The sequence below is a fragment of the Lynx rufus genome, unplaced genomic scaffold (assembly GCF_022079265.1).
Source record: "Lynx rufus isolate CCGP_SWC_20201006 ecotype Redwood Valley unplaced genomic scaffold, mLynRuf1.p SCAF_2, whole genome shotgun sequence".
Classification (NCBI taxonomy): domain Eukaryota; kingdom Metazoa; phylum Chordata; class Mammalia; order Carnivora; family Felidae; genus Lynx; species Lynx rufus.
Genome location: NW_025814834.1, coordinates 192,218,418 through 192,244,121, shown reverse-complemented (window position 1 = coordinate 192,244,121; position 25,704 = coordinate 192,218,418). Strand labels below are relative to the sequence as shown.

Here is a 25,704-nt window from a genome sequence, read left to right as displayed (position 1 = left end):
TCTTTGATTCACTGAATCTCAGAGGTTTGGAGAAGTACTGAAGTTGCTATCTGAACACAGTCCTGGATGCAGTACATTTGAATTCCTTGGATAATTAAATATGCCTGCCTACTCCCAAATGTGTTAAGTAAGCATTGCTTGTGGGAAACACCTATGTATCTAAAGACAAATCTGCCTGAGCTTCTTGGCTTATCAAAATAACCCCACTTGTGGGTTCTTTGTTTTGAGGGGGGTGGGGTGGACAGAGAGAGGGAGAGAGAGAATCCCAAGCAGGTTCCATGCTGTCAGCACAGAGCCTGACGTGGGGCTCTGTCTCATGAACCATGAGATCATGACCTAAGCCGAAATCAAGAGTCAGACGCTTGATTGACTGAGACACCCAGGTGTCCCAACATAGTTTTCATTTAGAAAAGTCCAGGGGTAAATACTGGAAACATCTCTGGGGGAAAACATGAACTGAAGTAACTCAAGCATTCATTGCCTTTGGTGAATTCTTAGTCAGCGTTTGCTGTTTCTGAAGAAGGGAATTTAGCACATTAGATTTTGCTCCTTAAGTATTATTCACCTTCTTCAAGGATTGGGGCTTGGCTTCCCATGGGCCCTTTGTTTTGGTTTCTCATCTTTTTTGTCTTACGGTAGAATTACTTTTATGATTTTTCCCCCTGAGAGAGCCTGAGTGGAGCAGGGGCAGAGGGAGCGAGGGAGAGAGAACCCTAAGGAGGCTCTGCTTCCACTGTGGGGGTACTCAATGTGGGGCTCGATCTCATGACTGTGAGATCATGACCTGAGCCAAGATCAAGAGTTCAGATGCTTAAACTGACCGAGCCACCCAGGTGCCCCTACTTTTATAATTTTTAATGGACTTAAATTGACAGATGTGTTTATTAGCACAGCCACTACTGGCGAATTCCACTTCTTATCTGGCCCTCATTTATAAATCTCATAAGTAATCGTAATGTCACTTTCACATTGCTGGACTTTAACTCACAAAGTTACATTTTGGGCAATTTGGCTGGGATATTTGATGAACTTGTAGGGATTTTATATTGAAAGTGATTCTTTTTTGGTGACGTTGCTTATAAAACCGTCTGAAAACACTCCAATCTAATTTCTTTGCCTAACCTTTGAAAACGTGCAAGTTGTTTATGGAGATATTCATAGCATATCATCTCTTCACTGAGAACTATCCAGATACCTCTTTCATGATTATTCTCAGAATCTCCTTCTCCTTTAGTTGATTCACAAAAAGAGAGAATGGGCAGCCATGGAGAATTGAAGATGTGTTTCAGACTAAGTGTTCAATATAACCATGTGATCTGGTCTTGATATGGTTTTGCATGTTTTGGGTTGTGGGAGGGTATTTTCATATTTATTTTCACTTTTTAAAAAAAATGTTGCATTCATTTCCTTCTCATTTTTGTGTTGTGAATTTCCTGTCACTATGTCATGTTTTTGCCTTGGTTGGTGGCCAAAGGAGCCAGCAGGGCTGAAGACCCTCCGTCTCGTGAGCATGCCCTCCTGGCGCCATACAAACAGCGAAGAGCAGGAGGAGGAAGATGAGGATGATGTAGTAGGTCCTCCTGGGATGCCAGGATCCCAGCCAGCACCGCAGGGCCATCAGAGAGTCTGAGGTTCTCGAGGTCTCCAAGTACCTCAGTTACCAATCGCCTTCTTCCCTCTGCACCTGGGAATTTTCGGTCCCAAAGAAAGTGGTTAAAACTAATTGTGCCTCTTGCCACTGTTAGATGATCCTGGAGTGGGGGTTGTTTTGCTTATCTGAGAGTGGTTGGCACAGAAAGAATAATGGTGTTTGGAGGTGTCAAGTGCCTTTGTGACCTGGAGACCAGTAGCTTTCTTGGTGGCCTTGCTGTGTTGTCTGAGTCTGGATTGCAGAACTGTGGAAAGTTTAGTTGAAGGCATGACAGTTAATTGCTCACGGCTCCACACTTGAGACTAACTCTCTCTCTCCACCCTCTGTAGCCTCCAGGTTCTCACCACACACCATGTCATTTGTTTTCAAAACAGCCTGTAGTTTGCAAACCACTCACTGCATGGAGATACGCTGCTTTGGTCAATAATATCTCTAGAGGACAGAGATTTTAACTTGCATGTTCTTAGGGTATTTATTTTTGGTGGGAAGTACCAAGGAATAAAGATAAGAGTGTGTGAGAAGGGCATTTCCTGTTTGTGGGCCCTAAATTATAGCCCATAATCTTTCTCCAGAAACAGGGATTAAGCAATATCCCTGTTTCCTGTCCTCTTAAAGTCATTTTTCACCTCTTTAGAATCTCCCTTCCCATTGCCTTAGACTCTTCACTTTGATAGGCTCTGTCATCCTCAAAGCCATGTTCACAAGTAGTTTAGCTGAAATGACTGGAAAGAGGTTCTTGCTTAGAGGATTTTCCTAAACCTTTGACTTAAGAAGTTATCCTGTGGCCCAGAGGAGCCTCAACATCTCTGTAGATTATCCTCATTTGGGAGTGTTGTTTAGAAGTGTTGGGGGCACCCAGAGAAATGCTTCTCCCCTTATCTTTACACGCATTTGGTTACTTTTTGTGTTTCAACCTGGGACGATGTTTCCTCTGTACAAGCACCTGGCCACATAGCTACCTTATTCATCAGCCTTTAATTAGTACCACTTTGACATTTACAAATGAGTTGGGTATATATAATCTAGTAAGAGTGATGTTTCAGTCCCAATTTTAGTAAAATAAAAGCAACATTGGAAAATGAGCAGGAGAAAAGGTTCCAGAGACAGATAGCCACCCCTTGCATGCTGTCACTGGGTACACTGATTGTAGCCACATTTGGATAGATAGTAGCTGAGCTATGGACAGGGTACCAGGGGCACGGGATGGAGATGAGCTTCTCTCCAGTGGCTTGTATGACATCTGGGACTGAGAGACTAGCAGAAAATACCTTTCTTTGGAGTATCATTGTTGAGTGGCCCTACTCATCAAGGTTTTCATTGTTGTTGGTATTTCTTATTGAGGTCCAAGGTGACTTTTTAAAATGGACACCCATCTGCCTGGAAAATAGGTTTCTTCCTGATTTTTGTCTCTCGTTTTTGAGTTTTTCACTTGTTTATTGAGCATGTATAACTCTTCATTCCCTGGTTTAAAATTCGCTACCTCTAGCTTCTTTTGCCAGGTTTTTAATAAGGTTGGCTCTAATTACTGTGTAGTATGCAATTAGGACTTTCCGCCCTTTCCTTAAAATAGCATTTAACTGTGATTTTAGGAGCCACAGAGCCAGAGACTTTGTTCCCATTAACTGCACATCCAGAATCAGGTTCTGCCGTATATGGCCACAGAAGACCCTGTACAGGAGCTGCGGCACTGATTCGACACTAGTAGTCTACCCACACTGTGTGTTCTCAGGAGGCACAGTGGGAAACCAGCATCATGGAGGCCTCAGAGAGCACGGCGAAACACACACAGGCCTTGCCACTAAGGGGTGCTTTATGTAATGCTCCCCTGGCTGGCTTCAACCACGAGGAATTCTGTGTGGTCTTTCAGTCCCTGAAATGAAAAAGGATGGGGCTCTGCATGGGTAAACTGGTGTAGCTAAAATTACCATCTCTTTTTGTTTGTTTGTAGCCCCGGGAGAAGGGCAGGATGCGTTTTCATAGGCTCCAGAATGTGCAGATTGCCCTGGACTTCCTAAAGCAGCGGCAGGTAAGACACTTCCATGCTTTCCCTATTCTGCCATGGAGTGTTGACATTTGACCCTTACTTAGGAATGTTTTCAGTGTCCCTAGTGAGCCCTTGGTAATTGCTCCATCTGGCCCAGTCTGAGTCTTGTTTGCTAGTGAACGATTTCATTATGGCTGGACAAATCATTTGGTGGTCCTTGCATAGAATCTAAGGCCTTCCTGAATGGGAGAGTGTCAACAGAGAAGAGCAAGATGCTAAAGATGGAAACTTATGGACTCACCTAAGGTGGGGGTCAAAAGGAAGATGGAAAATAAATTGTCAAAGAAGATGGAAAAAAGTACCTGATCCAGGAAGAGGAGAAACCAGAATGCTACATGATCCTGAAGAGTAGATGAAGGGCTGGTCAGGATTGGCCATTGTGTTGGTGCCACATGAGGTCTGAGGCCAACAAGCATTGGTGACTTGAGAACAGTCTGAATAGAGCAGAAGAGCTCTTGGAGTTAGCAGGTTAGAGCAGTTTAGTGGGCCTGGATATAAGAAGGGAAAAAAGTTTTCCACGTGTTTTTACACATAGGAGGAGAAGCCAGTGAAGAGAGACAGACAGGGATGAGAGTGAGGAGGAGTGCTGACAGTGACAAAATATCAGCCCTGGGAGATGCCACAGAGAGGTTCTAGCCCAGCGTCTTCATTTCCTAGATAAGGAAAGTGAGATCTGGCGGGGTGAAATGACCTGCCCCAGAGCGCACAAGCTAGAGCAGAGCTGGGACTTCCACCCAGGCCTCCTGCCATGGAGTTCAGTGTTCCTGCCACTGTCCGTGCTGTTTCTACACACTGCCCCTCCCCCTGCCCCACCCCTGCTTTCAAACGGATGGAAACAAATTCAGGGATTGAGGGTGAGATCCTGAGCACAGCTGGTGTGGTTATCTTTGAAAAAGAAAAGGAAAATGTCACTTTCTTTGAGATACAGGGAAAAGGAAGGAGGAGGGATGAAGATGCAGGGGTGGGGTGGCGGGAAGGAAGATGGAAGAGGGGGTCAGAGAGTTTGTCTGCTTGGAGCCAGTTGAGTGGAAGAGATCGGTCTAGCTGTGGGCGCCAGGCAATCACTCAGGCCAAGCTGGACATTGAATGGTACGCATATTTTTAGAGTTAGTTCATTTTCATCACTCTTATCAGTATTTCTCATTAACTTGGGAAATTCTTTCTCTGTGCTCCCAGAGCAGTTTACTTTCAATATAACATCTACTACTTTATTATTTCTCTGTTTGCTCTCACGTACTGCAGGCCCCGTGAGGACCGGAGATGGGATCTTCCTCCACAGTTTTCTCTTCATCACCTGCCATAATGAATGGTCCTTAATCGACACTTAATAAATATTTGTTGAAATAAATTGACAAATGAAAAGTGGTGGGAGAATTAGAGGCAGTGTTTAGGGTACTGGAGAAAGCAGCATTAGAAATGTCTGTGTGTAGAGCTGGAAGGACCCTGGGGGTTCTTAATAGGCAAGGGAGAATGAGAAGAATCGATTAGCTACAAGTCTAAATAAGGACCAACAGTAGATTTGGTTACTATGATCAGACTAAAGTATGTGCAGATAAGAACAGCGGACTCAGAGAAGGGCAGGGAGAACTCTAGAACAGCTCTTGGTAATGGGGAGGTCTAAGTTGTAGTTGTGTAGCTGTCCAAAGTAGAGGAAAAGCGTAAGTCCTCAGAATGGAGAACGTACATGAATTGTGCAGATGGGGTGATATTTGGGTCATTGAGATGAGTGCTAATAAGATCACCACTTTTAGGATTTAGGTGCTAAAGTCATCAAGGGTTAGTAGAGATTGGAAGGTTGTTTGCAAAGTAGACTTCAGAATGGAAGGGGCAAGCTGATGGGAGTGGGGCTGAGGAATGTGGACATGGCTAATACCACATCCTCCCAACTGTGGGTCAGTGATTGGTGATTAGAAAACTGTGTTCTCCATCTAGAAGAGTAGTAGCCTCTCCTACCTGCAGTATACAGAAGAGGAATGGAGATACAGGTGTCTTAGTTGGTTCAGGCTGCTGTAACAAAAATACTATCATGTAGGTGGCTTATAAACAACAGAACTATATTTTTCACAGTTCTGGAGACTGGGAAGTTCAAGAGTAAGGTACCAGCAGATTCAGTGTCTGCGAGGTCCTGTTTTCTGGTTCTTAGACCACAGTCTTCTGGCTGTGTCCTCACATGGTGGAGGGGCAGGGGAGCTCTCTGGGTTCTCTTTTATAAGGGTGCCATTCCCATTCATGTGGGTTTCACCCTCGTGACTTAATCACCTCCCAAGGGACCACCTCCAAATACCATCACAATGAGTGTTAGAATTTAACATATGAATTTTGGAGGGACACAAGGATTTCATCTGTGGTACCAGGTCACTGTTGGTGTAGGGGGAGAAGTGAGGTCACCAGAGTTCTTTAGAGACACATAGGTTTCAGTTCAACTGAAGAGATAAAGAGAGGCCAGCTCAAGGGCAGTTTGTCACAATTGAACGGGAACTCCATGAGGGTCTGACAGAAAAGGCTCGCAGGGGCTGGGCTGCTTTTCCTGGTGCTCTCACAGTTTCAACACTGAAAGTCCCACATCCCGGGAAATCTCTCAGTTTCCAGCATGTGGGACACTTGGTCACCCTAGCAGCGGATAGGGCCTGTGTGTCTATGCACATTGTGTTATTAGAATGAGATTTTACAGGTAAAAACAGATGCTAGTGGAGGCATGGGCAGGTGTGGATATCTTCAGCAGAGGAGGGAAAATGGAGGTGAGAACAGGCCAAAGAGTAAGGGAGAGGGGCTTGCTATTCCCTCCCATGGGAAAAAAGAAAGAAAAAAAATCAGCGCTGTGATGACTTAATAAAAAAGCAACTCACAATACCATGTGCTTATAAGGTTGCCTTGCTGATAGGAACGCAAAATGGTACAATCATGGGGGAAGAGAGTTTGGCAGTTTTGTCTAAAGCTAAACATATACCATATGACCCAGCAGTCCCACGCCTGGGAATTTACCCTGTAGAAATGAAAGCATATGCTCATGAATCTAGGAGCTTTATTCATCACTGTCCCAAACTGGAAACAACCCGAATGTTCTTCAGTGGATGAATGGGTAAACACAGCATAGTCTGTTGATACGATGGAATACTACTAAGCAGTAAAAAGGAGCAAACTAGTGATACATGTAACAACGAGGATGGAGATCTCCAGGGCACTATGCTGAGTGAAAAAAAACCCCAAAAACCCAGTATCAAAAACTTAAATACTGTCTGATTCTATTCATACGACATTTTAGAACAAGTAAGATGGGGAACGGATCAGTGGTTGGCAGGAATTAGAGGTGAAGTCAGAGTGTGACCACAGAGGAGCAGCATGAAATCACCTTGTCAGGGTGACAGAAGTGTTCTATTATTCTGACTGCGGTGGTAATTATGCATCAATACAGACGTTCAGACTCATAGAGCTGTACTTGCATACATACACCGCACACAATCATTTTAGTTGGATATAAGGATGAAAATCTGCAAAAATGAAATCAAAACCAAAAGTCCCAGAGCTCTGAGATCAGCCTCTGTTTGTTTTCCAGGTGAAACTAGTGAATATTCGCAACGATGACATCACGGATGGCAACCCCAAGCTGACCCTGGGCCTGATCTGGACCATTATTTTGCACTTCCAGGTAGGGCCTGTGAAGTTTGGGGTCATTGTTGCTTGGCTTGGATGTTGCCTAGAAGGAACTAGAAGATGTGCAGCCTTCCATGGTTAGCGCCAAGCCTTTCTTCTCTGTGTGTGGCCGTGAACAAGGGTGAGAGTAGAAGTAGCCTGGGGACACAGCTATTGCGGCCTAAACCCAGAACTTCCTGATTATTGCATGCTGAAATGGGATTTTTCACTGGTTTGTGTGTTGGCCGGTTGTTAGAAGTCTGCTCAGTTGGGTCAAAACTGACTCTATGGGGACTCACAGTATGGGCCGTTTGATGCTTTTAGAAGGGCGGGGTGAAGGGTTGTAATCCTGCTTTGGTGTAGACTTTTCCTCATCTCTAATGATCTTAAAACAAGCCTGGTTAATTATAGCACTGCCTTAGTCAGTTTGGGGTTCTGTAATGAAATACAGGTGACCTTAGAGATATTGCAGATTTGGATCCAGACCACCACAATAAAGCAAGTCAGATGAACTTTTTGGTTTCCCTGTGCATATAAAAAGCTATGTTTATACTGTAGTCTGTAAGTGTGCAATAGCATTGTATTTTTAAAAAGTGTACAGACCTTAATTAAAAAATAGCTTATTGTTGGGGCGCCTGGGTGGCTCAGTCGGTTAAGCGTCCGACTTTGGCTCAGGTCATGATCTCGCGGTCCGTGAGTTCAAGCCCCGCGTTGGGCTCTGTGCTGACTGCTCAGAGCCTGGAGCCTGTTTCAGATTCTGTGTCTCCCTCTCTCTCTGACCCTCCCCCATTCATGCTCTGTCTGTCTCAAAAATAAATAAACGTTAAAAAAAATTTTTTTTTAAATAGCTTATTGCTAAAAAATGCTATCATCTGAGTTTTCAGTGAGCCATAATCACTGATCACAGATCACCATAACAGATACAATAATAATGAAACTTTTGAAATATTGGGAGAATTACCAAAGTGTGACACAGACACAGGTGAGCAAATGCTGTTGGAAAAATGACACAGATAGACTTACTGATGTAGGGTTGCCACAAACTTTCAATTTGTAGAAAATGCAGTTTCTGTGAAGTGCAGTAAAGTGAAGCACAATGAAACAAGGTGTGCCTGTACCATAGATTAGGTGGCTTACACAACAAACACCTTGTTCTCATGGTTCTGGAGGCTGGAAGTCTGAGATCAGAGTGTCAGCATGGTCAGGTTCTTGGTGGGGGCCCTATTCCTGGCTATCTCCTCACATGATCTTTCCTTGGTGCATGGGTACAGAGAAAGAGATCTCATGTCTCTTCATCCTTTTGTAATTCATCCCATGAATGCCCCCAGCGTGGGGGCTCTGCTTTCATTACCTCATCTGAAACTAATTACCTCTCAAAGGCCTCCACCTCCAAATATATCACGTTGCAGGTAAGGGCTTTAACACGAATTTTGAGGGGGCACTAACATTCAGTCCACAGCAAGCACCTTAGCAGCTGGGTTTGTATATGGGCTGGTAAGCACAAGCTTGTTGCTTCCATCATACTCAAGAGCAGTGGCATCTTGGTAGTGTTCACATGGTCACACAGCCTTGTTGCTGCTCCATTCCTAAGAAGGCAAATCCTTTTCAAGTCTGGATTGCTGTTGGAAAAATACAGCCTTATTTTTATAAAAAGACCATCTTGAATCATTTTAGCCCAGCCAAACAAAGCTGTTTCTCAGACAGCTCCCCCATACACAGTCCCTGTATATGAAGCTGATAGATTAGAGGGAGCATTTTTTGAGCAGGTAAGAAAAGAAGGCTAATATAAATAACTCAAGGAATGGACTCCAGGGACCCAAGTGACTGTGATGTCCTAGTTGGGGCATTAGTGCCACCTGCTGGTTAGAAGCAGAACAGCAGATGTCCCAGCATTCCTCATTACCTGAGGAAATTGAGTTTGGGGCTTATTTCTTGTGGCTCTGGTTTGGAGCCAGTGCTGGCAATCTGGAAAGTGTGGAAGTAACATGTATTTTTGTGCCATCACAGGGTGTCTTTAAGCATGCTTTGGATATAGGGATAACCAGGAACATGAACTTGGCAGGTGTGCCTTAGCAGGGTGGGTGTAAGAACTTTGCTGAGCTTTCATGGAGCAGTAGAGGTATCCCCTTAGAGCCCTTAAGAACAGAGGAGTGTTGTTGTTGTTGTTGCTGTTTTTAGAGAAACTGTTTTGGCCGTTTGTATTTTTGCCACAAACTTGTCCCCACCGTGAGTCCCAGTGTCGGTCTCATAGATGTGAGATAAGAGGACTCTGTCTACACTATGTCTCTATTTATCTTGACTGTAATTCAATCTCTTTTTAAAAGGGAGACTCATAGGCCAAGGAATAAAAACTGAATTGGTTAATCAAAACTTTGCTGGGACAGAAGAGATGGAGATAACGGAACCATTGTTTTCCTGAACAGCTCCATCAGGAAAATGTGTACTTTCTCTTTCTTTAAAAATTAAAAAAAAATTTTTTTTATGAGAGAGAGAGAGACAGAGCATGAGCAGAGGAAGGGCATAGAGAGGGAGACAACAGAATCTGAAGCAGGCTCCAGGCTCTGAGCTGTCAACACAGAGCCCGATGTAGGGCTTGAACTCAGGAGAACCGTGAGATCATGATCTAGGCCAAAGTTGGATGCTTAGCCCAACTGAGCCACTCAGACGCCCCTTTCTTTAAAAATTTCTTATGAAAACCTTCAAATATTGATAAAAGTAGAGAAAACAGTGTGAAGAACTACCATATACCTATCACCTATCCCGACAGTTCTTAACTCATGGCCAGTATTATTTCATCTATATTCTAATCCACTCTTCAAACCCCAGTTAGGTTATCTTGAAAGAAATCCCAAACTTCATGTAATTTCATCTGTACGTAGTTCAGCATATATCTCTGAAAGATAAAGATTTCTTAATTAAAAAAATTTTTTTAATGTTTATTCATTTGAGAGAGAGAGAGAGAATGAGTGAATGAATGAATGAATGAGCGAGGGAGGAGCAGAGAGAGAGGAAGACACAGAATCCAAAGCAGCTCCAGGCTCCAAACTGTCAGCATAGAGCCTGTCACAAGGCTTAAACCCACGAACATGCAGATCATGACCTGAGCCAAAGTTGGACACTTAACTGACTAGGTCCCCCAAGTGCCCCTAAAGACTCTTAATTTAAGCAAACTAGTATAACACTGTAAAACTCAATAATTTCTTAAAATCATCAAGTATCTGATTAGTGTTCAGATTTCTCCAGTTACTTCATTAAAAAAAAAAAAGTTGATTTCTATGAATCAGAATCCCAACAAAGTCTACATATTGCATTAAATTTTCCCTCTCCCCAACAATCCATTGAGGAAATCTGGTCTTTTGTCCTTTAAGGTTTATAAAGATGTTGATAGCGTCTCTGTGACCTCTTCCATCCCTCTGTTGTATTGCTTATCAACTGGTGGTTTAGATCTAGACCTGAGGCTCAATCACGTTCAGATACCTTTAGGGAGGATGTGGAGGGCAAGGATGGTGATGTTGAGTAGTATACGTCTGCTGCTGAACACGTGGGTTCAGCTATTATCAGCCTGATCATCCAGTCCCTATTACATCTTCACCTAATAGTTTTAGCAATCACTCATCATTGTTGCTAGTTCCACTGTTTCATTAGAAGTTACAGGGGTGCCTGCAGGGGCTCAGTTGGGTAAGTAGTTGATTCTTGATCTCAGCTCAGGTCTTGATCTTAGAGTCGTGAGTTCAAGCCCCTCACTGGGCTCCACGCTGGAGCCTACTTTTTAAAAGTTGCAAAATGGTGCTGCTCAAATTCCTTCATTCCTTTTTGATTATTTAGCTGGATTACTTCTATAAAGAAGAACTTCACCTCAGCAATTACCCTAAGAGATATCTCCTCTAGGAAAGGGCAGATACAAAGATCTCCCTCTGTTTACCAGTTTTCAGCATAATTAATTGGTTCCCTAAGATTCTCCAAAGATAAGAAAATGAAAGTTTTTTCATTTTTTTTCTTAGTATCACTTATGACTCCTGGGTTTTTAAATGTGTTCCAATAAAATACAGCTATCATTCTTCCTAATACTCAACTCCATCTTTGGCCAATGAGAGCTTCCTAAAGTGGACTCTGAGTCTTTTGGCATCATCTCCATAGTCCTTTTTGATAATCTCCTTTATTTCTTGTGATGAGATGTTCCAGACTCTGTGTATTTCCTGCCCAAGGCCTGAAATTAGCAATTTCTTCAAGAAACTCTCATTCTTTATTGACCACAATCTGAATGCTACTGGGTTGGTCAGTTTTTCTGTGGACAGAGCTAGCTAATAAGTATATTTTCCTTATTTAAAAAAACCATGAATTTATACTGCTATCTCTCATTCAAACTTAAAATTACAGAGTTATTTTTAAAAGTTTATTTATTTATTTTTAGTAATCTCTATACCCAGTGTGGGGCTTGAACTTATGACCCTGAGATCAAGAATCACATGCTCTTCTGACTGAGCCATCCAGGCACCCCCAAATTATAGTTTTATTTTAACTTCCTTGACTTTATATCTTTTTTACTCATGCTGAAAATCTTGATCCTAACAACAGTAACATATTACTTACTCCCTTTTCCATATACCTACATACACGTAGATGTGTGTACAATCACATAGACATATTACATATATTAGAACCAAAACAGCAATCTTAGTGTTATTATTAACAATATGATTACTGAGAAGTTTGTAATTTTTCAAAAGTTTATTTATTTATTTTGAGAGACAGAGAAAGTGTGAGTGGGGCAGGAGCAGAGATGGAGGGAGGGAGAGAGAAAATCCCAAGCAGGCTCAGCCCTGTCAGCGCAGAGCCCCATGTGGGGCTTGATCATGACCCGAGCTGAAATCAAGAGTCGGATGGTTAGCCAACTGAGCCACCCAGGCACCCTAAGAAGTTTGTGATTTCTTTATAGTTTTCATTGTCCTTTGTGTATATCTCCTAAGAATGTACACATAATTATATTTTAAAATCATTTGAAAAAAATTTCTGTGTTGTGAAGCTATTAATTCAGTACACAATTAGGTTCATTGGTTTTTATTTGCCTCCAAATTTTTAGGGATTGCTTTTCCCCTTTCCATTTTATTTTATGTTATATAGACCATCTATGTTGTTCCAAAGGGAAAATTTTAAAGTGCATGTGAGGTGTACTCAGAGAAGTCTAGCCTCCAGACCTGCCCTTTCTATTGTTTCTTCTCCTTTCATATAGTTTGCTGACTGTTTTAAAACACCTTTTTGGTTGCCATTCTATTGTTTGTTTATTTTAGGAAAATACTCAAAAATGACTTTATTGAGGTTTACATACCATAAAATTGACTCATAGTCATCATACAATTCAATGATTGTTATGAGTTCTACAACCCTCACCATAATCCAGCATTAGAACATTTTCATTATACCTGGAAGACCCTTCTGTCCATTTACATTCCCCCCCTTTTTCCTCCTCAGCCTTAGGCAGCCATCAATCTATTTTCAGTCTCTATAGATTTCCCTATTTGGGGCAATTCTCATAAATGGGGTCATAGAATATGTGCTCTTTTGCGTCTGGCCTCTTTCACTTAGCATTAAAATTTTGAGGTTCGTCTATATTGAGGCATGTATCAGTATTTCATGCCTTTTTACTGCTGAGTACTGTTCTATTATATATATGCACCACATATTTTATCTGTTCAGCAGTTGATGGACATTTGGGTCGTTTCCACTTTTTGGCCATTATAAGTTATGTTGATATGAGTATTTGAGTACCAGTCTTTGTGTGAATGTATGTTTTTATTTCCCTTGGATATATACCTTGAAGTGGAATTGCTGGGTTGTATGGTAAGTTGATGTAAAACTTTTTAAGAAACTGCCAAACTATCTTCCAAAGTGGCTATACCATTTTACATTCCATCAGGAAGGTGTGAGGACTCTTACTTCTCCGTATCCTCGTCAAGATTTGTTATTGTTTTTCTTTTGATTATAACCATCACAGTGGGTATGAAATTGTATCTTCTTGTGGTTTTAGTTTATAGGAAAGTGTATTTTTTTAATGTTTTATTTATTTTTGAGAGAGAGAGAGAGGAGAGGATGAGTGGGGGAGGGGCGGAGAGAGAGGGAGACCCAGAATCCCAAGCAGGCTCCAGGCTCTGAGGTTTCAGCACAGAGTCTAACACGGGGCTTGAACCCACAAGCTGTGAGACCATGAGCTGAGCTGAAGTCGGATGCTTAAACCTACTGAGCCCCCCAGGTGCCCCCAGGAAAATGTATTCTTTAACTGAATTCCACAAACATTTACTGAGGACCAGCTATGAACAAAGTCTTAGGTAGAGTCTGTGGGAGATACAAAGTGAACTAGACACAGACTTAACCCAGGTTCAACTGAATAATTCAGAGAAGCACCATAAAATAGCTTGATAGAGGTTTAAAGAATCAGGGAGGTATGAGCCAGGGAGATGGAACACGTATATACTCAATAATTAGCAGCAGTTACTGGTAGCAACTTGTTACAATTATTAACAGACCTTATAATTACCATGGCTTTTGACTTAGCCCACTGTTCCCTGCCCTGTTACCTATTTTACCAGAAAATAAAATACTTTTGGTTTCGTCTGTCTTCTGCATGCATATTGGCTACCTGCTATTCCCTGTTTGCTATTTCAGCATAGCTGAGTAACTACTTTGTTTTGTCGTGGGAAGCTCTGCTGCCAGAGTATTTTCTCAGATGCAAGTAACTACTAATTCCTTTTCCTTGCTATTCTTGATGGCTTGGTGTTTGTCTGTATTAGCTAAGTGTTTGGGAGTGTGGGGAAGTTCCCCTTCTTGTAAAGCTTCTGGTTGGCTGATAAAGGGTTATATAGAGGCTCCATCATCCTTGTCTCAGAGAGAATATGACGTGTCTCTCGCTAGTTATGTATTATTGCGGTTTTCTAGTCTTTTATTATTGAGTGTCTATTAGCTGTTCTCACCAAGGACACCTGCTACATAAAGCCAAATAGAAATGTAGAGTAGAGCTATCAAATGTTAGGGGATCAGTAAAATAGTCATTATAATCTCTGTTGTTGGTGCTAATGAAACATTTCCCATACAACCAACTTTCTTGTTCCTTCTGACCTCCCCAAGTAAATACTGTCCTGAAGTTGATGTAGATGGTTCCCGTATATGCTTTTGTGTCTTTATGACAGATGAGGTATTCATAACGATATGTGGTGGTGTTTATATGTTTTTATAGTTGATATAGATTCTGTCTTCTATATATCCTTTTTTTCCCTTGTTTATTTATTTTTAAGAGAGAGAAAGAGAGAGTGCGCATGTGTGCAAGTGGGTTATGGGCAGAGAGAGAAGGGAGAGAGGATCTGAAGCGGGCTCTGTGCCGAAGGCATTCATTGCTACAGTGAACATGTGTGTACATGTGTCCTTAGGTTTATAGGAAAGTGGGTTTTTTGGATAGGTACCTGGACCGGAATTATTAGGTCATACATACACTTTTCCTTTGTTTTGCCAAATTACTGTCAGAGCAGTATGTGATGCATAGTGTTGTGTTGGATAACACTACTGTTTTAACATTTATTTGCTGTCTGGATCTCTGCAGTAGGATGCCATTTTAACAGTGGATTTTGTCTCTTGTTCTCTTCTTTTCCTGGCTTAGAACAGGTACTCAATAAATATTTGTTAAGCGAATGGATATTTTATTAATTTGATCTTCTCAAAGCTGGGAGGCTTTATCTGGTAGACCAGATAAATAGACTGTGATGGCTATTTTCCAGTGCTGGCTGTTCAGATGAGCAACTGAAACAGAATCCAACTGACATTTTTGGATTACACTTTCAGATCCTAATAATAGGATTTCCTGTCCCTTGGTTTTGCCCAGACCTGTATTAATGTTAGGATTTATAATTTATTAAAAGATGAGTTCTGAAAGTCAGAATCTGACAAAATTAGCTTTCTGACTCTCAAATGTTTATTAAATACAAGGGTACGTCTAACACTCTGAAATAAAAAAAAAATTCAGGGGAGTTAGGGTAAAAAGTGGTTTTAGCTGGTAGATGTGAGCTTTACACTTTTGTGCACTTTATGGCACTTAGTGGTTGGCCTATAGATGAGCCACCATTCATGTTTGTGGAGTGAATGAATGAATGAGCTCGTTCACTCTGGCCGACTCCATGTAAGAACTGTGGGCAGTGAACAGTTAACTAGAAAAAGCCAAAGCAGAAGACCTGAAGAATGTCTGTGCCCTAGTCTCTTCCTAGTCACCCTTAGTCAGCTGCTTTGCCAGAAGGCGGCACCCTATGTTGAGAGCTCAGGTGAGGTGAGAAAAAAGGTACAGGGTGAAGTCTTAGTGATCAGAGTTGACTTACTTAGTGAAATAGTGGAAGCAGAGCCCCTGTTAAGAATAACAAACACCCGAACTTTGGGTCTTAGAACATATCTACTTTCTTAAGAGCCTAGTCAAGAAAAAAAGAGTATATTAGGACCCCAGTGGTGGTGATGGTAGAGTGTCTCCTATCTTGTTGCTTAAGTAACAAATGGGAGGAAAAGGGATTTACTGAAGACCAGGAACTGAGCCAAGCACTTTATAAGGCATTATAAATAAGGCCTTCTCTCACCCACTTCCACAGGTGGTAGTATCCACATTTTACAGGTAAGGAAACTGAACCACCTAGCAAGTTAGTTACTTAGCTACTAAGTTACTAGAGGTGGGAATTTGAACCTAGGCCTCCTTTACTGAAAGCTCTGCTCCTTCCCTAGGCCAGTTTTCCTCTGGGGCAGAAGGAAATGAAGGCCCGATCTGTCCAACATGGGCAAGACGTTTAAAAAAGAAACGACTCCCATAAATAAATATGCCAAGTTCTGTCAGGCCCCCCCATCAGCAGCAGTCAGATAAAGCAGCTGTCTCTCTTGCCCCTGAGTTGATCAGTTGCAGGAATTTGGTTTGCTTGTATTTCATGAAAAATATTCAAGCTTCGGCCCTGGGTGTGTACCTGAGAAGTTCCATAGTTCGTTCTGTTTGGTGGAGGAGTGAAGGCTGGTGCTTACTTAGAGAATTATACTATGATGTGAGAGTTTTTTGCTGATTACATGGTCTCCTGTAGTCTGAGTTTCTCTCCCATGCTGGTCTCCTGGTCTCGTTTCTTGCTGTGGATTATGATCACCATAAGATGGTGCTGCAGCTTTGCGCTCAGCTGTAGGAAAAGGCTTGGGGAGAAACACCTATTGCAGTGGAGGCAGATGGGTCTCAGTAAGCAGTTATGTAGGGGCTGCTGCCTTCAGGTTTCTTACTGCTTTCCTTCCGTGCAGGGCATTTTTCAGGAGAGGTGGGTAGCATTTACATAGAACCAGGCAGACTCTTTTCCTCTGCTGTGTGGTCTGGATCCTTTCGGTATAGAATAAACAGCTGCAGCAGGGAAGTACAACCTCTTTCCACTCCATCCAGAGCCCCTTAGGCTGTGGTGTTATCTCATCTGTGAAACACTATACTAAAAATTGGGGTGGGCGAATCCCATTGACATAGCAGGGTGATTTTTTAGTCCAACTTTTTAGACCTTTAATTCAGACTTCCTGCCCTGCTGCAACTTGAGTAAAAACCATCTGGGACTCATTTTAGCAACTTCCTCTCTTACTCCCAGTGTTATCTGTTTGGGTCCTTGGCCCATGTGAGTCTAGTGGACAATTCAGAACAGTGGGTATCTTCCTGTTTTATTTCATTGAGGACAGACCCATCCCTGCCACAGTTAGAACATAGCATAACATGGAGTTGAAATTAACAATCTTAAATAGGAGTTCACGGACTGGCTTTGCCACTTATTAGCTGTGTAGCCTGGAGCAAATTAATCAACTTTCTTAAACCTCCGTTTCTTTACCTGTAAAATAGTAGTTTTGACTCCATATGGTTACTGTCAGAATTAAATGAGGTAATCCATAGTTTAGCACAGTGCTTGGCACGTAGCAAATGCTGAAAAAAATGTTAGCTGGCGGCATCAGTGATTACTGGTGAACATTTGTGTAACTATTGTTCAGCAGAGGTGGAGCTTCTCTCTTGTATTTGGAAGCCGTATCCTTTTTACAGAGCCTCCTTACACAATACTCAAAAACGATTTCCCAGTGTCTCCTCTGTGTCATTGGCTAACAGAATTAACAGATCTCTCTCTCTCTCTCTCTCTCTCTCTCTCTCTCTCCTGTCTCTCTTTTTGGGAAGGCGAGGAGAGAAATAAATGCTGTAGGAGGCTAGATCTTTAAAGCCTGTGTTTCTTAACTGTGAGGAGTAGGTTCGGGTCTCTCTTCAGGTTATAATTTGTTTAAGATAATTTTATTATTTCCGACCTGAAAAATTTGAGCATCTGTCTTCATTGCTTGATATTTTCTTCTGGGTATCTGGCAGAACAATTGAAATCTCTTTCCTTTCAGAGTCTGGGGGGCAGTGATAATGGCAGCGTCCCCAGCCCTGGTTCTTCTTGGCCCTTCCCTGCCAAGGTAGCGGCACGCTGGTTTGCTTTCCCCTCTTCCTCCTCCTCCTCCCTTCACGTTACCTTCTTCCATGGCCTCCCTTCTTTCCCCTCCCTTTTCCCTTTACTCTTACATCCCACCCCCTCCTCCTCACCCTCCCTAGTTTCCCCCCCTCCCCTGGTTTCTAGCTCCTTTTTGCTTTCTGTTTGTGTTTCTGAGGGCAGTGCTCCAATTACCTCATATTTGGAGAGAGGAAGCTGCAGCCAATCCGGTTTCTGTCTGCTTTTAGGTCAAGTGATTTCTGAACTGCAGTGAGATGCTTTGAATTTGTCTTGTTGCAGCTCTGAGCCTGTAAGATGGCTGTCTGAATCGGCAGCGGCTGGGAGAGACAGAGAGGCGGGGAGGGAGGGAGAAAGAATTGGAGGGATTGCCGGCATAGTGCGTGTTTTTAAATGTGCATCTAATCCGATGAAGCCAAGGTTGGGATTTCTCTGGGATCCCAGGACCGGCTTAGCTGCGTTTTTGATGAGATTAGGAGAGGAAGGCGATGGGAAATTCACTGGGCTGTGTTAAGGAGCCGAAAGATTCAAGAGCTATTCCGGAGAAGGCTCCCATATCTCCTAAGAAAAGGGTTCGGTTCAAAAGGAAGTGGAGGGGGAAGAAAACCCCTACTCCAGAGGTATCTCATGAGGAGGAACCCTTGGAAGGAACCACAGTAATTGAAGAGACAGAAACCCTACCGAAGTTAACAGTGAGTCTCCAAAAGGAGGAAGGAGCAGGAGGGACAGAGCACCCCACCTCGGACATTTTACTGCCTCGGGACTCAGCCCCCAGCTCAGGGATGAGTGCTCAGGGGATGATCGTGCAGGTGAAGGAGAGATTCCAAGGGGAGATCCAGACTGCTCACCTTTTGTTGGAGAATGAGTCATCAGTTGCCGGAGGGGTCTGGGATTCCCTGCAAGAGGGGAGGACTGTCATCGCTCACCTGCTTGATAACCCGGCGGAAAGGAACTGTGAGAAGTCAGTGAGCCAACTGGTGGAATTTCCGAGGACGGCGTCCTGCAACAGCAGGGCTGTGCTGCTGCCTTTGCAAGGGGAGACTGCAGTGGGGAAAGGAGGTGCTCAGCTTGGACTTCGGAGCGGCACCTTCCCCCCGCCAGACCACCCCACCGATGCAGGGTCTCCAGACCAACTTTCAGGGGTCCAGGGTGTGGGGGCAGGAACCGCGGGTATTTGCAGTGGCCCTCAGACAGGTGCCTGGATTGCAGAGCCTTCTGTCCCTTCATCACTGCCGGACCAGTCGAGAGGTCACAGATGCACAGAACCTGCCCATGTGGGTCGAGTGCCCCCCCAAGGTCCCAGACTGCCTACTTCTCAGAGTGATTTATCCATCAGCGGCAGGACTGTGAGCGTTTTGCCCTCCTCCTCTGGCTACGGCAGTGACGGGCCACACTTACGCGGGATCCAACCTAGAGACACAGAGCCTGAAAAGAGCTCCACATCCTTCTCTGAAGAGGATGGCACCCTTTCTTTGGAGGCAAGTCACACCCCACCATGGGGTCTGGAGGAGGTAGGTGGGCTACGTTCACATTTGGATTCCTGGCCCTCAAACTTATCAAAGTGGAGTGTGCTAAGAAGTGAGGATCCTGGTGCTTCTTCGCGGACTTACCCCCATGTCACGTACCAAGAGTTAGTGACTGGGTTTGGCAAGCGGAGTCTATTTCAGATCTGCCCCTTGATGCTTGAAACCAAGTCTCGTTGTCTCTGGGGAATCCCTGATTCCGGGTAACCACACAGCATAATTGCTCGAGCTATCTAGCGGGGTTATCTTTCAAAGTGCAGTGCTAGGTAGTACTTAACTTTCTCAGGCAGGTCTGTTTATGAGCATCCCTGCTACAGGAAGTTGTAGTGTGGTGGCTGAAGGGAGGCCTAGCTGAATCTCCTAAATGAGTGCAGAAGGCATAGGGAATGTGGCAGGGGTTTGGGCCAAGGCAGCTGACCCCAGTGTGATTGCTCTTCCCTGGAGAGTGATGTTCTTACGAGGGCTGATGTAATCCTACTCCTATGGGGACACTGCTAATGACAACACCCATTCGGTATTTGTATAGGTGGAGAGGGCTGGTCCTCCATGGGTTCCTAATTGCAGCATTAGAGGAAAGGGGCACAGAATTATCTGGAGCTTAACTCAGAGAGGAGGGGTTAGAATAGTTTGAAGGTTCAAGGCTAGAAAAAGTTTGTGTTCTGGGTGGACTTGTTTATGGCTTGAACACGTTTTTGTTGTTATAGTGAAGGCATAGGTGTCCGTGGTGATGGTGGTGGGCACTGTGAATGCTTCTAGGGTCAAGGAGTAAGTAGGAATTCAAGAGATTTGGACACAGTGAGGGGAAGGGGACTAGCAAGACAGTGGGCGGCACAGGATCTTGTATGTAAGTCTGTGATTGTGTAGGTGACTGAAGTTATTAATTCACCAATGACTAAAGAACTTTTGTTGGCATATCAGCTTCCTGTGGTAGAAGAAATAAAAACTTTAGGATCCCAGTGCAGCAAAAGGTGGAAGAAGAAATAGGGCATTTTCCTTGCCCAGGGATGTGGCCTCCGTTCCGTACTGGTGCCCTGCATATCAAACCCAACAGCATGAGGCTGAATAGAGACACAATGTCTTGTGCTTGATCTGTGCTTAAAATGTCCTCTTTGGGGATGAATTTCCTCCATCGATAGGCTCATGTCAGTCCCCTTTGTTATTATGGAGTTTGAGGACTCCCAACAGCTGGAAGGAAATGTGGCCATTGAAAATATTTTTTATGGGGTACCTGGGTGGTTCAGTCGATTAAATCTCCGACTTTGGCTCAGGTCATGATCTTGTGGTTCGTGAGTTTGAGCCCTGCTTCAGGCTCTGCTGACAGCTCGGGTTCTATATCTCCCTCTCTCTCTCTGCCCCTCCCCCACTTGTGCTCTGTCTCTCTGTCTGTCTCTCTCAAAAATAAATAAAACATTAAAAAAAAAGATGCTTATTATATGGTTGGGCAAGAGTCTAAGGAGACCTTAGGCTTTTCCGTATAAAAGTGTGTGTGGGTGTGGGTTGTGTGGGTGTGTGTGTGTGTGTGTGTGAGAGAGAGAGAGAGAGAGAGAGAGAGAATGAGGGAGAGAATGAGAAAGAGAGAAAGAGACAGAAGGTGGGAAGGAAAGCAGTGGAGGCTGCTGAGGTGGAGTGTATGAGTATTTGAGCTCTTTGTGTGGAGTGGATATAGAGCAGTTTTGCTATAAACTGCTCTTTTTATACCATTAGTATTAAAGCTGAGGTTTGGAGGCATCATAATGTTTTAGGAAACATGCTTGTAATTGTGAGATTTTCAGAAAGTTTCGAGTGTAAAATTTTAAAGAACTCCTAATGAAAATCTATTCTTGATGATGGTCCATAGGCGATCAAGGCACTTCTATTATGGGATCTCCACAGAACAGCTCTGTGCAGAGTCTTAAAGAAAAGATTGGTGGGAGAAACCTTTTCTGTAGTTTGACAGTATTGACAGCAGTGTGATTCTTTTGCTGTTTTCAATATGTGAATCAAATTGGTATGTCATATTTTCTGGGCATCCCATCCCTTCGACCCTTCCAGAGCAGGCACAGCCAGACCACTGAGTTATAGCCCAGGCTGAAAAGTTCAGTGACTGAGCATCAGCTCATATGGCTGACACATTTCTGAGGCTCCTTGCCCATCGTGTGAAGCAGGGACCACAGACTGACCATCCCGTATCACAGATAAGAAGTACCTTCTCAAGATAAGTGTGAAATCCCTTCAGAATGAAAGTCCTGTAGGCCAGGAGGCCTGAATCCCTCACTGATCTCTACAGGAACTTCTTCAGGGAGCTGCTCCCTTATCAGCGTGCTGTTCACAGGCCTCGAGGACAGCAGCTGCCAGGGAGACAGAAGCAGCGTGTTCTGACACTGCAGGCTTCCTGTAAACTGTGGGTTGAGACCCCAAGTGGGAGCATCTAACAGGAATGTGCATTCCCTCTGCTGAGGGTGATTGCCCTGGGAGGACACAGGGGTCAGAGGAGCAGCTGCTGCTGGTCACACTCCAGCTCCTTCCTAAAGAGGAGACAGCTGGCAGTTCCACAGACTTGATTTTTTTGTTTGCTTTTTGGTGCTTCTTTTGTTTCTAATATGTTAGAGTAGTAACCCTCCTCAGGAAACAGTTCAAGTTCTGGAGTGCTGCCTGTCCTTGGCATAACTTAGGCTTTATCGTCTCTCCTGTTGATTGCCCAAGGTGTATTGATGGACATGGGGCCAGGGTTGGGTTTGCTGTGGCTGGACACAAACTTCGCAGTGGGTTTTATTTCTTTTAGGGATAGAGAGAAATGGGAACTGACTCTGATTCTTGCCAAGTGTGGGGTTTATTTTGTTGTTTTTTGAAATTTTATTTATTTATGAGAGAGAGGGAGAGAGAGAATCCCATGAGATACAGAGAGAGTGAGAGAGGAAGGGAGAGAGAATGTGGAGCTTGAGCTCACGAACCATGAGATCGTGACCTGAACTGAAGTCAGATGCTTAACCGACTGAGCCACTCAGGTGCCCCAAGTGTGGGGTTTAGATAATAGAAGACAAATGGTCTACTTTACTGTTCACCTGTTATAGTTGATACTTCCCTTGTCAGGAAATAGTTAACACAGAAATGGGATGATAGGGACCAGCTAACAAAAATGGTTTTCAGTTTTCAGAATGATAAGTGGACTGGGATTTGGAGCTGGGTCGCAGTGTCAGGCACAAGCCTTCTCTCAGGAGGACTCCCTACTGCCAGCTGCCATCAGTATCCAGAATACCTGGCTTACTGGAACAAGGAAAATTACTGACAATCCCTTCCTCCTCCCTGTCTTGGCTCCCATGCCAGTCTCCTGTCCACACTGTTAGTGGGTTCTGTTGAATGAAGAACATGGCTGTATACCAGTGTCCTTGCCATGAACCCTTAGAGTCCATACAATTTTGAGTGATAGTAAGGTAACACTGTGGGCTAGAAATGATGAGGAAATTGGTTGGTATATTATTTTCTGGGCTCAGCCTTTTCAGTTTACAAGTATCCCTTTCCCATGTCTCCTCTTTAATTATAGGGAATTGTTTTACTAATATTGGCGAGGAGAAAGAAAAATTAACCAGATGATCCTATTAGACGAATGTAGCAGTTAAAATCACAGTTAAGAAAGGAGCTTTGGTTGGGGCGCCTGGGTGGCTCAGTTGGTTAAGCCTCTGACTTTGGCTCAGGTCATGATCTCACGGTTTGTGAGTTTGAGTCCCCTGTCGGGCTCTGTGCTGACAGCTCAGAGCCTGGAGCCTGCTTCGGATTCTGTGTCTCTCTCTCTCTCTCTGCCCCTCCCCTGCTCATGCTCTGTCTCTCTCTGTCTCAAAAATAAACAAAACATTGGGGCGCCTGGGTGGCGCAGTCGGTTAAGCGTCCGACTTCAGCCAGGTCACGATCTCGCGGTCCGGGAGTTCGAGCCCCGCGTCAGGCTCTGGGCTGATGGCTCAGAGCCTGGAGCCTGTTTCCGATTCTGTGTCTCCCTCTCTCTCTGCCCCTCCCCCGTTCATGCTCTGTCTCTCTCTGTCCCAAAAATAAATAAACGTTGAAAAAAAAATTAAAAAAAAAAATAAATAAAACACTAAAAAAATTTTTTTTTTCTTTTTAAGAAAGGAGCTTTGGTTAAGAAAGGACTTTTTTCTTTTTCAAAAATTTATTACTACGGGCGCCCAGGTGACTCAGTCGGTTGAGCATCTGACTCTTGATTTTGCCTCAGGTCATGACCTCATGGTGGTGAGATGGAGCTCTGAGTTGGGTTCTGTGCTGGGCGTGGAGCCTGCTTGGGATTCTCCCTTTGTCTCTCTCTCTCTACCCCCTCCCTAAATAATTGTTACAAAGAATCATCATGAGGGGCGCCTGGGGGGCTCAGTCGGTTAAGCGTCGACTTCAGCTCAGGTCATGAACTCATGGTTCATGAGTTCAAGCCCCACATCTGGCTCTGTGCTGACAACTGAGAGCCTGGTACCTGCTTTAGGTTCTGTGTCTCCCTCTCTCTACCCCTCCCCTGCTCATGCTCTTTCTCCCTCTCTCTCAAAAATAAATACACATTTTAAAAAAATTAAAAAAAAAAGAATCATGAATTTTTAGGTGTAACAGTGGTGGTATGGTTATGTTAAAAAGAGTCCTTATGATTTAGGGACACCTGGCTGCCTCAGTCATTAGAGCATGTGACTTCTGATCTCAGGGTTGTAAGTTCAAGCCCCACGTTGGGTGTAGAGATTACTTAAAAATGATAATAATAAAAAAAGAGTCCTCATGTTTTAGAGCTACTCACTGAAGTATTTATGGAAGAAATGCCATGTGTGTGGGTTTGCTTCATAATATCAGGGGAGCATGAAGTGGGTTGAGTGTAGATGAAATAAGATTAGCTGTGAGTTGAAATGGTGGAAAGTGGGTGATGGGTACATAGGAGTTCACTAGACTGTTCAGTTTCTTTGTGCATGTATTTGAAACTTTCCATTTCAAATGGTAAGTTAAGAAAAATAATGGTAATGGTTGCATAATGCATATTCTGAAAAAGGATTAATATTCAGAATCTATGAAATGTAGTATAAGTAAGGTGGTTAGGAGTGTGGAGCCAGATGTCTGAATTTGAATTCCAGCTCTACTACCTACCAGCAGTGAACCTTGGGGCAAGTTACTTAACTTCTCTGCGATATAATTTCCTTATTTGTAAGTTGAGGATAACAGTAGTATATACTTTGTAGTGTCGTTGTGAGAATTTTATGAATTAATACAGTGAAGCACAATAAATGCTAGTTATTAGTAGTAGTATTTAAAGAATCCCTACAAATAAACAAAAAGGTAAACACCCTAGTAGAAAAATAGGGGAAAACCCAGGAATAAACAATTCACTAAAAAGGAAACCCAGATGCCTCATACACGTCTCTGTCACTAGTAGTAACCAACGATATACATATCAAAACAAGATAGTATTTTATACCCATCAGAAAATAAAAAGTCTGAAAATACCAAGTATAGATGAAGATGTAGAGTGATGGAAAAAAATCTCTTCGTGCGTGAAAGTATAAAGTGGAACTACTGTTTGGAGAGCAGTTTACCAGCATTTAGTAGAATTGAAGGATGCGCATATTTTATGACCTAGGGTTTAGACCCTGAATTTGAATGCTGAAAGGTGCACCCCATGACTGTTGCCTAACTCAGGTGCTGGTAATAAACACAGCTGCAATTAGATCCCTGTAACCAGCCAGGCATCTGTAGTGAACAACCACACTATGCCCTCACCTGCTTCTTGGATGGAAGTTTTCAGTCCGATGCTGTCTCTGTAGTGGAATGAGGTCTGCTAGGAACTTCAGGACATGAGAATCAAGTATCTGTTTGCTCCCTACATCCAGTCCTGTTCTCTGAGACTTATATAGACTTACAAAGTCCAAACTCCTCAGTCTGATATTCTAACCCTCCATAATCTATCTGACTTTCTCTCGTGTCAATTTTCCATTTGAACGTACCTTTTTTTTTTTTTAAGTTTATTTATTTAGTTTGAGAGAGAGAGCACACACGTGAGAGCATATGAGTAGGGTAGGGCCATCGAGAGAGAGGAAGAGAGAGAATCCCAAGCAGGCTCCACACTGTCAGCACAGAGCCAGATGTGGGGCTTGAACCCACGAACCGTGAGATCATGATCTGAGCTAAAACCAAGAGTCAGATGCTTAATCAACTGAACCACCTAGGTCCCCCAAATCTACCTATCTTACCAGGTCAACCCCTTAACCATCTTTTCCAGTTTCAGCTTATTTCAGCTTCCAGTCTTTGTTGGCATCTACCTTCTACCTAGAATTCTTTTCTTCTCCCTGTCCCTTCGATAACATTCTTCAAGGATGAGTTTAAATCACACTTCTTTAAGTATGATTT

General features: G+C 43.4%; 1 protein-coding gene across 13 annotated transcripts in view; it reads left to right on the top strand.

Moving 5' to 3' along the window:
* Nucleotides 1-25,704, top strand: part of MACF1 (microtubule actin crosslinking factor 1) — a 231,296-nt gene that overhangs the window by 37,555 nt on the left and 168,037 nt on the right. For all 13 annotated transcript variants that reach the window (XM_047084219.1, XM_047084220.1, XM_047084212.1 and 10 more), the window contains exons 4-5: nt 3,600-3,677; nt 7,249-7,341. In XM_047084219.1, the coding sequence (XP_046940175.1) occupies nt 3,600-3,677; nt 7,249-7,341 (171 nt within the window). The remainder of the gene's footprint in view (nt 1-3,599; nt 3,678-7,248; nt 7,342-25,704) is intronic.